Raw genomic sequence first — 16715 nt, 5'->3', positions numbered from 1 at the left:
AAAGGACACAAAGATAAAGTTGGTGGGTAAAATATAACTTTAAATACACAAACCCTGGTTGGGGGTAGTGGCTCACACCTGTAATCTCAGCACTTCGGGAAGCCAAAGCAGGCAGATCACTTGAGGTCAGGAGTTCAAGACCAGCCTGGCCAACACAATGAAACCCTGGCTCTACTAAAAATACAAAATTAGCTGGGTATGGTGGTGCATGCCTGTAATCCCATCTACTTGGGAGGCTGAGGCAGGAGAATTGCCTAAACCTGGGAGGCAGAGGTTGCAGTGAGCCAATATCGCACTGTTGTACTCCAGCCTGGGTAACAAGAGTAAAACTCCATCTCCAAAAAAAAAAAAAAAATAAAAAAGAAACAAATACAAAAATTAGCCGGGCGTGGTGGCACACGCCTGTAGTCCCAATTACTCAGGAAGCTGAGGCATGAGAAACGCTTGAACCTGGGAGGCGGAGGCTGCGGTGAGCCCAGATTGCGCCACTACACTCCAGCCTGGGCAACACAACAAGACTGTCTCCAAAAAAAAAGGATGAAGTATATTTCTATGTGTAGATGTAGAAAGAACTCCGAGATTAAAGTAAATGAAAACAACTCAAGGTACCAAATACACTGCTGCTTAGTATACTTACTTCTGAAAAAATATAGTAAGATCTCTACTTCACTCTTTAAATAAATTTTTTTTTTTTTTTTGGAGACAGAGTCTTGCTCTGTCACCCAGAAGGGAGTGCAATGGTGCAGTCCTGGCTCATCAAAACCTCTGCTTCCCGGTTCAAGCAATTCTCCTGCCTCAGCCTCCCGAGTAGCAGCGACTACAGGCACGCACCACCATGCCCGGCTAATTTTTGTATTTTTAGTAGAGACAGGGTTTCACCACGTTAGCCAGGCCTATTTCGAACTCCTGACCTCAGGTGATCCGCCGGACTCAGCCTCCTGAAGTGCTGGGATTACAGGCGTGAGCCACTGTGCCTGGCAATTCCCCCCCCCCGCCTTTTTTTTTGAGATGGAGCTTCACTCTTGTCACCCAGGCTGGAGTGCAATGGCACGATCTCAGCTTACTGCAACTTCTGCCTCCCGGGTTCAAGTGATTCTGCTGCCTCAGCCTCTGGAGTAGCTGGGATTACAGCCACCTGCCACCACCACACCCAGCTAATTTTTGTATTATTAGTAGAGACAGGGTTTTCCATGTTGGCCAGGCTGGTGTCGAACTCTTAACTTCAGGTGACTCATATGCCTTGGCCTCCCAAAGTGCTCGGATTACAGGCATGAGCCACTGTGCCCAGCCTAATTCCTTATTTATTTATGTATTTATTTATTTATTATTTTTTTTTTGAGAGGGAGTCTCGCTCTGTTGCCCAGCCTGGAGTGCAGTGGTACAATCTCGGCTCACTGCAAGCTCCACCTCCTGGGTTCATGCCGTTCTCCTGCCTCAGCCTCCCAAGCAGCTGGGACTACAGGTATCCACCACCACGCCCGGCTAATTTTTTGCATTTTTAGTAGAGACGGGGTTTCACTGTGTTAGCCAGGATGGTCTAGACCTCCTGACTCATGATCCACCCGCCTCAGCCTCCCAAAGTGCCGGGATTACAGGTTTGAGCCACCGCACCCGGCCAATTCCTTATTTTTTAAAATGAAAAAATAAATCTTTTGTAAATGCTCTAGATAAAAAGTGTGATTAAAAAAAAAAATCTTGGGCTGGGGGCGGTGGCTCAAGCCTGTAATCCCAGCACTTTGGGAGGCCGAGACGGGTGGATCACGAGGTCAGGAGATCGAGACCATCCTGGCGAACACGGTGAAACCCCGTCTCTACTAAAAAAATACAAAAATCTAGCCGGGCGAGGTGGCGGGCGCCTGTAGTCCCAGCTACTCGGGTGGCTGAGGCAGGAGAATGGCATAAACCTGGGAGGCGGAGCTTGCAGTGAGCTGAGATCCGGCCACTGCACTCCAGCCTGGGCGACAGAGCAAGACTCCGTCTCAAAAAAAAAAAAAAAAAAATCTTGAAGTCAAGAAAGCCCATAGTTGACACTATTAATAAACAATACAACCACTAGAAAATTACTTCAGAAAGAAAATTCTCTGATAACTAAAACAAAGGAATGAAAAAAGAGCTCCACACTCTACATAAAGCACCTCTGGAAGAAAACATAAGGAAGTGTTCACACCTGGGGAGTGGTTACTTCTTGGGAGAAGGATAAGAGGGAGACTATTTTCATTTTATTTCTTTCTGTAAAATTTAAATAATGCATAATTTATTAAATGTATATTTAATAATTATATTGTAATTTATATATCATACTAAATAATGTAATTATTTTTATAATTATTTCATAATTTTTAAAAATCAGAGACGGGGTTTTGCCATGTTGCCTAGGTCGGTCTTGAACTCTGGCCTCAAGTGATCTGCCTGCCTCGGCTTCCCAAAGTGCTGGGATTACAGGTGTGAGCCACTGTGCCTGGCCCACATAGTATAATCTATAATATAATCTTAGTAAATATAAATTCAGCATAGTTTAAGGTAAATAATGAAACATTTCAGCATGGTCTGCCTGCCCCGCCCCACCAGCCCCTCACCCAGCTTCATCTTCTTGAGTGTGGAGTCCGAGTCATCGCGGGGCCGCTTGCGGGTGTCCTTGCTGCTCGGCATGTTGCGGGCGATCTCAGCCTGAGGTGTGCCCAGGTCCACCAGCAGGGTGGTGATCTGGGCCTGGAACTCCAAGGAGGCTGGGTGCTTCAGCACACTCAACAGGTGCAGCTTCAGATTCTTCCGCACGCTGCTCACCTGCGATTTCGCCAGCGTCGGGGGCAGGTTGGCTGTGAAGAAAGCGGCAGGAGCTGTGTCTTGTGGACAGATCTCACGGCATGCTGCCAGTCCTAATTCTCAACCCCAAACTTGGGCAGTGGTCTTGCAGGCATCTACTAGAAAAGCTCCTTCACCCTCAGATCTAATAATGTGTGGCTTTCTGCCTTACAAGCTGATGCTTAAAACCCTGGGGGTCTCTATCAGTATCAATCTTAAAGAGAAAAACTCACCCTCTCTTTTAGTAAACACATACAGTTTCGTCTTCCTCCATCTCTGGTCTGGAAATTCACGTATGCTTCACTTGGGGAGGGTTATAATCACCACTTTCACCTCCAGAAACTCCCAACCGAACTGCTGCAACAGCTCACTGCTGGTATCCCTGCTACTAGGATGACTTTCTAATAGTCACCCTGATAAGTGAGGCTCCCCTGTTCCACAGGGAAAAAGGATGCCTGTAATTCTGCCTGCCTAGCATCCACTGCCCCTTCCTCAGCCAACAACACTCTCATTCTCCATTGAGGGAAACCCCCCTTCTCCAGTCTCCTTCCGAGTGGGCATGAGACCTGGGGCCAGTGAGAACACTACATTCCCTCGGCCACTGTTATTGGCTCAGAGATTGGTTCATAATCTCTGCTCAGCCAATCAGAAACAATGACCATCAGCCCTTGGACTTCTGCTGGAATGGTTGGGAAGGAGACACTCTCTTTCCCATGGTGTTGCTAAGTGAACGGAACGGGAGCCATGAACTATGGGGGGCCATCTTTGCTACCCTAAGGAAACGACCAGAGAGTGAAACTAAAATGGAGAAACAAAGAGCCGAGAGATGGAGAGACGTAGAACCACGACCTGTACACATTCGTGTCCCAACCCCAGACTTCTCGGTTTTCATTTGTGCACAAAACAGAGAAAATAATATGAGTCTCTGTGTACCCATCAACATTTCGGTAATCTTGGAACATCTATCCTCCCTTTTAGTGGCAGAGGAGGACTGGAATATTTGAAAATATTTCACAGACATCATGTCATTTCACCCTCACATGCCTCAGTATTAAAACCAGTTTTTGTTGCATGCCAAAAGATTCCTGTCTAATCTGGAGAATCTCAGGCCTGCCAGATGGATGACTAGCGCTCAGGGTCCACCACCAAGCTACATTTCTTCAAGAATGAGCAGGCTGAGGTCAGGTGCAGTGGCTCACGCCTGTAATTCCAGCACTTTGGGAGGTCGAGGCAGGCGAATCACGAGGTCAAGAGATTGAGACCACTCTGGCCAACATGGTGAAACCCCGTCTCTACTAAAAGTAAAAAAAATCAGCTGGGTATGGTGGTGCGTCCTATAATCCCAGCTACTCGGGAGGCTGAGGCAGGAGAATCGCTGGAACCCAGGAGGCGGAGGTTGCAGTGAGCCAAGATTGCTCCACTGCACCCTAGCCTGGTGACAGAGCGAGAGCGAGACTCTGTCTAAAAAAAAAAAAAAAACACACAGAAAGAGTGGACTGGCCAGTGAAGAGAAGGCAGGGGGAGGGCGTTGACCTACCATGCAGAGTTTCATAGGCCTGGATCACCTCAGACATGAACATGGGTCTCTGGCGGGCGATATTGGCGAGGGAGCCCAGCGCTGTGGTCAGATTGATGGAAGAGATGGCAGGGTGCACCATGAACTTAAGCAGCTGCTCCAAGGCTGCCTTGCCCTCTTCCCATAGTACGTCTAAGAGACAGAGAGGAGAACCAGTCAGTGGGATACTTCTTCCCAGGCCTCTGGAGACAGCAGCTTTTGGGACTAAAAGGAAGGACAGATCCTGGTACCTGGATGTCTATGAACGATGGGAAAAACAGAAAATGTGGTAGTCGATTAGTTCTATGAGACTATTAATGAGTATAAAAATTTAGTTACAAGGGGCTGGGCATGGTGGCTTATGCATGTAATCCCAGCACTTTGGGAGGCCAAGGCAGGTGGATCACTTGACGTCAGGAGTTCAAGACCAGCCTGGCCAACATGGTAAAACCCCGTCTCTACTAAAAATACAAAACATTAGCCCAGGCATGGAGGCCTGTGCCTGTAATCCCAGCTACTTCGGAGGCTGAGGCAGGAGAATCGCTTGAACCCAGGAGATGGAGGTTTCAGTGAGCCAAGATCACATGACTGCACTCCAGCCTGGGCGACAGAGTGAGACTCCATATTAAAAAAAAAAAAAAAATTTAGTTATAAAGATGTTCAAAGCATGGGTTTGCAATAGTGAAAGATTAGAATATGTGTATATACACACAACTCAAAGTCCCTTGTGGCACCACTCCCCTCAATACAGTCCCCAAAAATTAATACTTACAACTTTCGTGGATATCTTTCCAGACTTTTCCTATACAGAAACATAATGAATGCCATATACATCTTTTTTTTTTTTTGAGACAGAATCTCGCTCTGTCGCCCAGGCTGGAGTGCAGTGGCACGATCTTGGCTCACTGCAAGCTCCGCCTCCTGGGTTCACACCATTCTCCTGCCTCAGCCTCCCAAGTAGCTGGGACCACAGGCGCCTGCCACCATGCCCGGCTAAGTTTTTGTATTTTTAGTAGAGACAGGGTTTCACCGTGTTAGCCAGGATGGTCTCCATCTCCTGACCTCGTGATCCGCCCGCCTCGGCCTCCCAAAGTGCTGGGATTATAGGCGCGAGCCACAGTGCCCGGCCATAATTTTAATGGGTATATAGTAGGTGTAAATAATTATGGGGTACATGAGATTTTGATACAGGCATGCAATGCATAATTATCACATCAGGGTAAATGGGGTATCCATCACAAGCATTTATCCGTTTTGTTAGACACAATCCAATTATACTATTTCAACTATTTTAAAATGTACGATTATTTTTTAGCATAGTTACCCCATTGTGCTATCAAATACTAGATCTTTTTTTTTTTTTCCCCGAGATGGGGCCTCACTCTGTTGCCCAGGGTGGAAAGCAGTGGTGTGATCCCGGCTCACTGCAACCTCTGCCACCCAGACTCAGGCGATCCTCTCAACTCAGCCTCCTGAGTTGCTGAGACTACAGGCACATGCCACCATGCCTGGCTATCAAATACTAGATCTTATTTGTTCTAACTATTATTTTGTACCCATTAACCATTCCCACTTCTTCCCCAGCCGCCCATGACGCTTTTCAGTCTCTGGTAACCATCATTCTACTGTCTGTCTCCATGAGTTCAGCTGTTTTCATTTCCGGCTCTCAGAAACAAGGGAGAACATGCAAAGCTGCCTTTCGGCACCTGGCTCATTTCACTTCATGACTTCTACTTCCATCCATGTTGTTACACATGACAGGATCTCCTCTTTTTTATGGCTGAATAGTACTCAGTTGTGTATGAGTACCACATTTTCTTTATTCATCTGCTGATGAACATTTAGTTTGCTCCGAAGTCTTGGCTATTGTGACTAGCGCTGCAATAAATATGGGAGTGCAGGTATCTTTTTGATACACTGATTTCCTTTATTTCGGGTACATATCTAGCAGTGGGATTGCTAGATCATATGGTAGCTCAATTTTAAATTTTCTGAGGAACCTCCAAACTCCAAACAATTCTTAGGCTGTAGTAAGTGACATTCCCACCAACAGCGTACAATTGTTTCCTTTCTCCACATCCTCGCCAGCATTTGTTATTGTCCGTCTTTTTGATAAAAGTTACTTTAACTGGGGTGAGACGATATTTCATCGTAGTTTTGATTTGAATGCCACGTTATTTAAAATAGTGAATTAAAAATCTAAATGACCATCAAGAGAGCATTGCTTAGGAGAATGTAATGCAACTATACTATGGAATATGGTATAGCAACTGAACATGATTCTCATGGGGAAAGATGTCACTGACACTATTAAGTCAAAAAGGCTGTCAGACGATACGTAAGAATAGCCAATATTTACGGAATGTTTACTATTCCAGCCATATTAATTCACCAAATGCTCATACCTACATCCTAAATTAGATGCCATAATAATGATCCCCAATTTACCAATGAGGAATCAGGCTCAGAGACAAGGGAAAATAGGCTACGTGTCAGACACAAGCTACTATACTTTAATGTCTCTCAGATGAAAACACAAAGCATGGCCTCGTTTTTGCAAACAGAAAAGCAAACAAACGCAGACACTATGTATATACACATACAAATACCTACACCTGCACAGGAAAGATCTGGAAGGAAACATAACACTCTTACCAGCGTTTATCTCTGGAAAGCAGAACTGAAGGAGGGGACTTTATTCCTTTATACTCACCCATATTGTTTGACACCAAGTATATATATACTACGCTTTTTTTGAGACAGTCTCGTTCTGTCACCCAGGCTGGAGTGCAGTGGCACAATCTCGGCTCACTGCAACCTCTGCCTCCTGGGTTCAAGCAATTCTCGTGCCTTAGCCTACCAAGTAGCTGGGATTACAGGTGCCCGCCACCATGCCTGGCTAATTTTTGTATTTTTAGTAGATAAGGGGTTTCACTATGTTGGCAGGGGTGGTCTCGAACTCCTGACCTCAAGTGATCTGCCCGCCTCAGCCTCTCAAAATGCTGGGGCATGAGCCACCACGCCTGGCCTATGTCCTACTTTTATAATTTGCAGGTAAGAAAACCGTAAAACTGCCAGGCGGGGTGGCTCATGCCTGTAATCCCAGCACTTTGGGAGGCCGAGGCAGGCGGATCACAAGGTCAGGAGTTTGAGACCAGCCTGGCCAATATGGTGAAACCCCGCCTCTACTAAAAATAATTTTTTAAAAAACTGGCTGGGTGTGGTGGCGGGCTCCTGTAGTCCCAGCTACTTGGGAGGCTGAGGCAGAAGAATCGCTGGAACCCAGGAGGCAGAGGTCACAGTGAGCTGAGATTGCGCCACTGCACTTCAGCCTGGACAACAAAGGAAGACTTCGTCTCAAAAAAAAAAAAAAAAGAAAAAAGAAAACCATAAAACTAGCGCATTGATTGGCTCACACTCATGGAACTCACTACAAACCTGTGAGAGTGGGGCTATGCTATCGTCTCCAATTTACAAAAAGGAAAATGAAGCACAGAGACAAGCAACTTGCCCAAGTTCATGATGAGTAAGCAGTGCAGTTGGGATGTGAACCTCCATCAGGGCTCTTAGCGACTGCGCACACTGTTTCAGAAATTTAAAACCAAGAAAGACAAGGGGGAGAGAGGGAGGGGCGTGAAGGAGAGGAAACTGGTGCAGGGTTGTCAGGGGCAGCAGCTGAAGGAAGCACTCACTGTACTGGATGTAGGGGTGGTCACGAGGAATGCGGTCCAGGCTGATATCATGCTCCTGGCGTCGGGGTATCTCGGAGTCAGCCATGCGGGGTGACAGGGTGACAATGAGGCCCTCCACAAACTTGATAGCATGGGTGCGGATGCCGTCATTGTCAGAGTCCAACAGTAAGATGATGTCCCCCGCCATGGCAGATACCATGTCCCAGCAGGCCTCTTGCAGCTCGCTAATGACCCGTGACTTCACCATCCACTGCCAGTAGGCCAGGAAGGAATGGAAGGGACAAAAAGGTGAAGGCAATGCATCAATCATCAACACCCTCCACCGATACCTAGAGAACCATGAATGATGAATACATTCATTTGGTTAACAGTTACTGAGTTCCAACTCTGCCCTAGCCCAGTGCTGGGTGATGCTGGAGACAGGACTGAGTAGTTGCCAGGCCTTGCCCTGCCCTCATGGGGATGCAGACAGTGACTACTCAGTGCGATGAAGACGCACGTTTTAAGGTAAAGGAGTAACAATGCTGACTTCACAAGGTGGTGGTGATTAAATGGATTCATTCATTTTGTTAATGCTAATGTACATCACACCATAGAGTATTCTGTTCCTATCAGACTCCATCATCAATATTTATGTGATTCATTAATCAAGGTCTACCTCCCTCCTTGGGTTATGAGCACTGTGAAAGCAGTAAGCTGTCTTGGTCACTGCTGTATCCCCAGCATCACCTAGCCTAGCATCACAGAGGACAGGTCTCAGGGAATGTCTACTGAGTGAATAAATGGATGGTCAATGGAAGGAATGATGGTTAAGTGCAACTTCCTGACCCAGGAGACAACATTAGCTCTCTCTGTTATCTGTTCCCACAGACCAATGGCACATCTTGCCCATAAAGAGTACGCTCGGATGCTGGTTTTGAACCCCAGCATATTAGCCTGTCAACAAGACCTATCAGGCAGGATGGTCCTGCGTGGGGAAGGCACTCTCACCTGCAGGGCCACCTTGTAAAGTTGGGTCATGGTGAGGATGGCCTTCTTCACCACGTTCACATTCTCGTCCCTCAAGAGCATGTTGAGGTTTGCAATGAGTTTCAGCAGCAACTCAATGTCTCGCTTGCTGGGGGATGGAGAAAAAAGGGGTGAGGTCAAGGTGTGGTCTTAGAGTAGGCGGGAGGAGCCTGAGGTTCAGGAGGGAAGGGAAATCAGGGGCCTATCTCAGGGGACAGGAATGGCACATCCAGAAACTGGGAACGGTGCCTGGCGCCTCCAGACTGAGCCGTCCCTGAACCTCTATCTAGACTGGTCCTGCAACCCCAACTCCTTTGCTCTCTCAGGGGCCTGCTGTTCACAGAAGGGACAGTAGGGGCAGACAACTGTGTGAACTGTACAAGTGACTTCACCTAATTTAGAATAATAGTATCTATCTCAATTGTTTATGCAATTTTTTTTAGGAAAATTGCAACAATACATGTGAAGTGCTTAGAAGAGTGCCTGACATGCAGAAAGCGTTCAGTAAACACCAGTCACGGCTACTTTAAAGCACTTTGTTTTCTGTAATCATAGTTTTGCTTGCCTCAGTTTGAGGGCTCAAAAAGTGGGGACCCTTTCCTAGCTTAGCAATAACCCCAGCAGGGTCACTTTCGTTGAAGAAAAAAATGAAGGGCCTCCAATAAATGTTTGTTCAAGGAATAAACAGGAGCTCAGCACAGAATTTTCACAACATACATTGCAATCTGAAATATTAATTAAATCAGTCAAAAAGTATGAAATTTAGCTGTCAGCTACACGAAGTCAGGAATAACACGTTTTTGCTCACCGCTATACTACAGCTACCACGGATGCCTGGTACAACAGCAGTCACATGGTATGTATTTGCTGAACGGCCTTTTTACAAATTCAGATAATTTACCATGAATTCTCCCAGTAAATGGGGAGATAGGATATTTGGGCTCTGGCATTGCAGACATGAGTTAAAATCCCAGCCTCGGCCAGGCGCGGTGGCTCATGCCTGTAATCCCAGCACTTTGGGAGGCTGAGGCAGGTGGGTCACCTAACGTCAGGAGTTTGAGACCAGCCTGACCAACATGGTGAAATCCCATCTCTACTAAAAATACAAAATTAGCTGGGTGTGGTGGTGGGCGCCTGTAACTCCAGCTACTTGCGAGGCTGAGGCAGGAGAGTCACTTGAATCTGGGTGGCGGAGGTTGCAACGAGCCGAGACCGTGCCATTGCACTCCAGCCTGGGCAACAAGAGCAAAATTCCAACTCAAAACAAAAAAACAACAACAACAAACAAAATTAGCTGGGTGTGGTGGCAGGCACCTGTAATCCCAGCTACTCGGGGGGCTGAGGCAGGACAGTCACTTGACTCAGGAGGCAGAGGTTGTAGTGAGCCGAGATTGCGCTGCTGCACTCCAGTCTGGGTGACAGAGTGAGATTCCATCTCAAAAAAATAATAAATAAATAAAATGCCAGCCTTGCCGCATTCTGGCTGTATGACCTTAAGAAAATTCACTTCACCTCTCTGAGCCTGTCTTCTCTTCAGTTAAAGGGTCAAACAACTGATCCGCAGTACTATGAATAACGAAGCTGCTCAAGCATTTAGTACAGTGCCTTACAAACAAAAATATTTAATACACAGCAGCTATTCTACTTCCTCCCAGTCACAAAGCATCCAGTAAATGTTTAATGAATGAATAAATGAGTAAGTGACCAGCTTGAACAAGTCACTTTGCCATTCTGAACCTGCTTCCCTTTCTGTAAATAGAGGATAACCACAGTATCCATCGAGGCTGCCATAAAGATTACGAGGATAACACAGGAAAGGACCTAATATAGCGTAGGGCACAGTACGCGTTCACGTGGTGACCGTTATGTTTAACTCATTCACGTGTGCAACAAATACGTAGTCAGCCCCTACTAGGTGACAACATTGCTCCAGGCAGGTAGTGGGGACAAAGTGGTGAGCAAGACAGAAAAAGTCAAGCCCTGTCCTCAAAGAGCTGATATTTTGCGGGAAGAATCAAGGTCATTTCAATGAGTGAGGAACACTGTAAAGAACACTGAAGGCGGGGTGCCCGAGACGTGGGGCGGCATGGGAGTGGGCAGGAAGAGCTTTCTGAGGAAGAGACCTGAGGGAAGGGAGGGGGTGAGCCAGGTGGCAACCTGGGGATGAGGGTCCCTAGCAGGCACAGCAAGCAGACAGGCTATGAAATCCAACAGTGACTTCTGAGGAGCAGGGGAGACAGGGCCAGGAGTGAGATGAAGCTGAGGTGAGGGTTTGGGTTTCCACCTAAGTAAGCTGATGAGCCAGCTGGGGTCTGAGAGCAGGGGCGTGCCAAGATTGATTTACATTTAACAGTATCACTCTGGCTGCTGTGTACTAGAAGTGGGAAATGAGTACGATGATTCCTCTTTGGAGGATGAAATGCTTTGGAACTAGACTGTGAATGTGCTAAATGCCACTAACTTGTTCAGTTTAAAATAGCTGATTTTTGCTGGGCACAGTGGCTCATGCCTGTAATCCCAGCACTCTGGGAGGCCGAGGTGGGCCAATTACTTGAGGTCACGAGTTCGAGACGGCCTGGCCAACATGGCAAAACCCCATCTTTAATAAAACTACAAAAGTTAGCCAGGCATAGTGGCGGAAGCCTGTAATCCCAGCTACTCAGGAGGCTGAGGCACAAGAATCTCTTGAGCCCGGGAGGTGGAGGTTGTAATGAGCCAAGATCGCGCCACTGCACTCCAGCCTGGACAACAGAACAAAACTCAGTCTCAAAAAAAAAAAAAAAAGGGCAGGGCGCAGTGGCTCACGCCTGTAGTCCCAACACTTTGGGAGGCCGAGGCGGGCGGATCACCTGAGGTCAGGAGTTTGAGACCAGCCTGCCCAACATGGGAAAACCCCGTCTCTACTAAAAATATAAAAATAAACTGGGCGTGGTGGTGCATGCCTGTAATCCCAGCTACTTGGGAGGCTGAGGCAGGAGAATCGCTTGAACTCGGAAGTAGGAGGTTGCAGTGAACTGAGATCGCGTCACGGCACTCCAGCCTGGACAATAGTTGAGCGAGACTCCGTCTCAAAAAAAAAAAAAGAAAAAAAAGATTAAAAAAAAAAGCTAGTTTTGTTATATGAATTTAACTAAAAAGAAAAAGAAGCAAGGGAGCCAGAGTGAGACCACTGAAGTCGTCAGGTAGGCGTGAAGGGTGGCTTGGGCCTGTGTAGTGGTAGAGGAAGCGATTGACAAATGGTCAGATGCTGCAGATATTCTCAAACTGGAGCCCACAGTCCTTAGTGATGATGTAGATGTGAAGTGTGGAAGAACCAGAGGAATCACAGATGACCCCAGGGTTTCAATCTTACTAAGTATTTACTGGGGAATCAGTGTGCGAGAGAGAGAGAAAGGGTCTGGGAAGCAGAAGGCAGGCCTCTCAGTAGTGGCCTCCAGGCCAGGCCAGGAGCTGAAGGCTGCCTCCAGTGAGAATGCTCCCGAGGCTCCCTGCCTCACCCCATACCATGCCTCCTCGATGAAGCCGATGACAAATTTTCGCACTTCGATTGACTTGTCTGCTTGGAATGCGATGATCTCCTGCCAATGTCAGAGAGAAAGCAGATCAGGGCTACACTAGGATCCACATCCCGTTTTCCCTACACCACACCCCTTTATCTTCTGTCAGTCACTCACGTCCAGGAAGTTGTCCAGTAGTGTGGGGTCTTTGTTGATGATCAGCTCCTGAACCTGGAAGGAGAGTGGGGGTGGGGAGGAAGAATAACCATATAAAACCAGGGGCCAACCAATGCAGACAGGCGAGTAGAGGGGAAGACAGCAGAGAGCTAGGCAGCAGATACACTCATCTCAATGCCTGGCTCTGCTGCTCCCTACCAAGAATGCTATGCCCTGGGCATGGTCTCTGACACTCAGTTTGCTCATCTATAAAATGAGACTCTTAAACATAACTCAAAAGGGATATTAGGAGGCCAGAATGAGATCCTACAAGGCACAGGTCCTGGTAGACAGTGAGGACATGACACAGGAGGGGGCTGAATAAAAGAGGGAAATGCCCCAGGGCTCAGGCCTTCCTAAGGTTTAGCCTCCTTCCACCTGTCCATCAGTTCTCCCCACTCTCCTGCTTCTGCTCCCCAGTTCACATTGCCATGATTCAGCAAACATCTTCACAGTGAGAACCCAACTCCTGAAGCCCTTGTGCTGGCCAGATTCTTTGGAATCAGCCCTTCTCATGGACATCCTCCAATAAGCAAAGAGCTGGCACAGGACCTGGCTGCTACAACTCAAGCTACTATTGCTAAACTGCCTCGTGACCACCCACAGGGTGGCACCAGGTGCATCCACTCCACCTCGGAGGTGGGGCTACTCCACAAGGCTACAGGCTGATCAAGGAGCCGAACGGGTTATCACACAGGCATGCTAACCTCGCTGGTCTCTGAACTCCAACTCCTGCTCTGAACCATGCCCAGCCTAAAGTGCCCCATGTTGTCTTCTGCCTTTGCACACACTTCTGTGTCCTCAGCTTGACATGCTCTCCCTCTCTCAGCTGGGCACGGTGGCTCGTGCCTGTAATCCCAAGCACTTTGGGGGCCCAAGGTGGGTGGACCACTTGAGCTCAGGAGTTTGAGACCAGCCTGGTCAACATGGTGAAACACGTCTCTACTAAAACCGCAAAAATCAGCCAGGCATCGTGGCAGGTGCCTATAATCCCAGCTACTCAGGAGGTTGAGTCAGGAGAATCGCTTCAACCGGGGAGGCAGGAGCTGCAGTGAGCAGGGATCATGCCACGGCACTCCAGCCTGGGCAACACAGCAAGACTCTGTCTCAAAATAAATAAATAAATAAACAAATAAATAAATAAAAGAGATGCTGTCTCTCTAATTTAGTATACTTCTCTCCTTTTATCCTCTAGGATTTGGTTCAAAAGTTCTCCCTGACTCCTCATCCCTGGGCTGGGTCAGGATCTCCCTCTGGGCTCCAGAGCCCACCTGGGATTCCTTCTCCATCCCAGCCCTGCCCATACTGGGTCATCAATGTCTGGTGACAGGCATGTCTGCGCCCCTCCAGTCACCTTCTCTGACTGGACACTGGCAGAGAAGAAATGCAATGATGAAGACTGTAGGATTTGGAGCTGGAATCCAGGATTCAAGTACTAGTTCAGCCAGTTCCCGGCAGAGTGACCTTGGGCTAATGATTTAAGCCCCGGGGTCTGCTTCTTTCTGTATAAAACAGGGATGAAATTACCCTGCCTTACAGAGCTTTCATGAGAACTAGAAGAGCAGAGGCCTGCACTGAGCACTGTGGCCGGCACACACTGCGTGTGTAAATTTAGACACTGGTGTTACCGCTAGTGTCTTCTTTCTCAGGTTCCCAGGCTCCTTTCACCTGCTCAGCCCAGGATGCCCCCGGGGCCCTCACCTGTTTGAGCACTGTGATCTTTGAGTCATTGGTGATCAGCGCCGCCTGGTTCAGAAGATCCACCACCTGGAAGGCAGGGAAGGGGCAGGGGATAGTGCCAGCCCAGTCCAGCCCCCTCGGCACTCCCAGGGCTCTGCCACCTAAATGTGGATTGTCCAAAGCCAGGGGCTGTGCTTCCTCATTCCAAGCCCTGCCCGCCACACTCACCCTCTCTGAGGTGGTCATGCCATCAATTCCCGGCCCCTCCTCTTGAGTGAAAAACTGTGATGCCACACTCCGGCGGGTGACGCTGTCCCCACTGCCACTCGCCATGGCTGCCGTCAGCTTGTCCCTGGGAAAGAAGAGGATGGATCAAGCTCAGGGGACCAGCAGATGGGCTGGGCTAGATTGTCACCCGAACATCTACAAAGGGCTCAACCCTCCTTCCCAGCCTGTTCCTCCCCAGTCACGCCTTCAGAAGTCCCTCTCCCTTCCAGGCTCTGTCTCTGGCTTATGGATGTGTGCATGGGGGCTGTAACTTGGGGGAGACTGACATCTCCCAAGGCAGAGCCAGAAGTCTAAGCCTCACCTCTAGTGCTTTACACAGAGTGGGCCAACCACAAACACCTACTAAACGATGGCCCACGTGAATGTGCAACAGCCACCTTACAGGTCCCCGTGCTTCCCCTCTCTCCACCTGGGATCTGCTCTGGACTGGGCACCAGAGCGAACTTTCTTTTCTTTTGTTTTGTTTTTTGAGATGAAGTCGCGCTCTGTTACCTAGGCTGGAGTGCGGTGGTGCGATCTCAGCTCACTGCAACTTCTGCCTCTCAGGTTCAAGTGATTCTCCTGCCTCAGCCTCCCAAGTAACTGGGATTACGGGCACATGCCACCACGCCCAGCTAATTTCTGTATTTTCAGTAGAGACGGGGTTTCACCATGTTGGCCAGGCTGGTCTCAAACTCCTGACCTCAGGTGATCCACCTGCCTCAGCCTCCCAAAGTGCTGGGATTACAGGCGTGAACCACAGTGCCTGGCCCAGAGCAAACTTTCAAAAACACAGCTCTGAGGAATACCAGACACAGAGTCTGGCACATAGTAGGCACTCAATACATCACAAAGGCCTGCTTCAATAAATTATGTTTCAGCCACTCTTTGGAACGCTATGAAGCTGTTTTTAAAAGGGAGGAAGGGGGCTTTTAGACATCTAACACAGTCACACTGGCAAAATTATGGAATGATTAACACAGCAGGATATATCAATTACACAGCTATTCACAATAGCAAAAGACGAGAAGCAATCCAAGTGTCCTCAAACAGGGAGACTGGCTGAAAAACACGATTATACACATACATAATAAAAGACCACGGGACTCCAACACCTGTGAAAAAAAGTGAAAAAGAAAATATATAAATATAAATTTATATTACAAGGAAAAAAACAGACTATGAAACTGTAACAGGAAAGGAAGGAAAAAACAAAAAAAAATGAGAACAGTCTCTAGACACTGACAGAGACTGCATATATTAAATGAAAACAAGCAAAGCTGAAAACAGCGTTGACTATATGTTTCTGTTTTACAAAAAAAAAAAGAAAAATGTGGCCAGGTGCAGTGGCTCATGCCCGTAATTCCAGCACTTTGGGAGGCTGAGGCAGGCAGATCGCTTGAGCCTAGGAGTTGCAGAGCAGCCTGGGCAACATGGTGTAACCCCATCTCTCCAGAAAATACAAAAAATTAGCTGGGCATGGTGGCGCGCCTGGTAGTCCCAGCTACTCAGGGAGGTGAAGGCAGAGGCTGTAGTGAGCCAAAATCGGGTCACTGCATAGAGTGAGACCTTGCCTCAAAAAAAAACCAAAAAAAGCCAAATATATATATATGTTAAAAAAGAAAAAAAATCTGAAAGGATAAACCAAAAACCAGCAGAGGAAACAGGGTAAAAAAAAATTGGTGGCCGGGCGCGGTGGCTCAAGCCTGTAATCCCAGCACTTTGGGAGGCCGAGACGGGCGCATCACAAGGTCAGGAGATCGAGACCATCCTGGCTAACACGGTGAAACCCCGTCTCTACTAAAAAATACAAAAAACTAGCTGGGCGAGGTGGCGGGCGCCTGTAGTCCCAGCTACTCGGGAGGCTGAGGCAGGAGAATGGCGTAAACCCGGGAGGCGGAGCTTGCAGTGAGCTGAGATCCGGCCACTGCACTCCAGCCTGGGCGACAGAGCGAGACTCCGTCTCAAAAAAAAAAAAAAAAAATTGGAGACGCTGAG

General features: G+C 48.0%; 1 protein-coding gene across 3 annotated transcripts in view; it reads right to left on the bottom strand.

The window, feature by feature from the left end:
• Positions 1 to 16715, bottom strand: part of SYMPK (symplekin) — a 48669-nt gene that overhangs the window by 24676 nt on the left and 7278 nt on the right. Inside the window, exons 1-9 of one of the 3 annotated variants that reach the window (XM_023182365.3) lie at positions 15231 to 15293; positions 14679 to 14802; positions 14472 to 14537; positions 12732 to 12785; positions 12562 to 12635; positions 9040 to 9166; positions 8050 to 8299; positions 4340 to 4510; positions 2577 to 2816 (exon numbers count right to left, since the gene is read on the bottom strand). In XM_023182365.3, the coding sequence (XP_023038133.1) occupies positions 2577 to 2816; positions 4340 to 4510; positions 8050 to 8299; positions 9040 to 9166; positions 12562 to 12635; positions 12732 to 12785; positions 14472 to 14537; positions 14679 to 14783 (1087 nt within the window). In that variant the 5' untranslated portion in view covers positions 14784 to 14802; positions 15231 to 15293. Of the gene's footprint in view, positions 1 to 2576; positions 2817 to 4339; positions 4511 to 8049; positions 8300 to 9039; positions 9167 to 12561; positions 12636 to 12731; positions 12786 to 13477; positions 13717 to 14471; positions 14538 to 14678; positions 14803 to 15230; positions 15294 to 16715 lie in introns of those variants that run through there. The other 2 variants (XM_023182364.2, XM_023182366.2) reach the window with 2 other exon arrangements.

Source organism: Piliocolobus tephrosceles, chromosome 21 (genome assembly GCF_002776525.5).
Source record: "Piliocolobus tephrosceles isolate RC106 chromosome 21, ASM277652v3, whole genome shotgun sequence".
NCBI classification, from domain to species: domain Eukaryota; kingdom Metazoa; phylum Chordata; class Mammalia; order Primates; family Cercopithecidae; genus Piliocolobus; species Piliocolobus tephrosceles.
The sequence above is the reverse complement of the archived record's forward strand: the minus strand, read 5'-3'. Positions and strand labels throughout refer to the sequence as shown.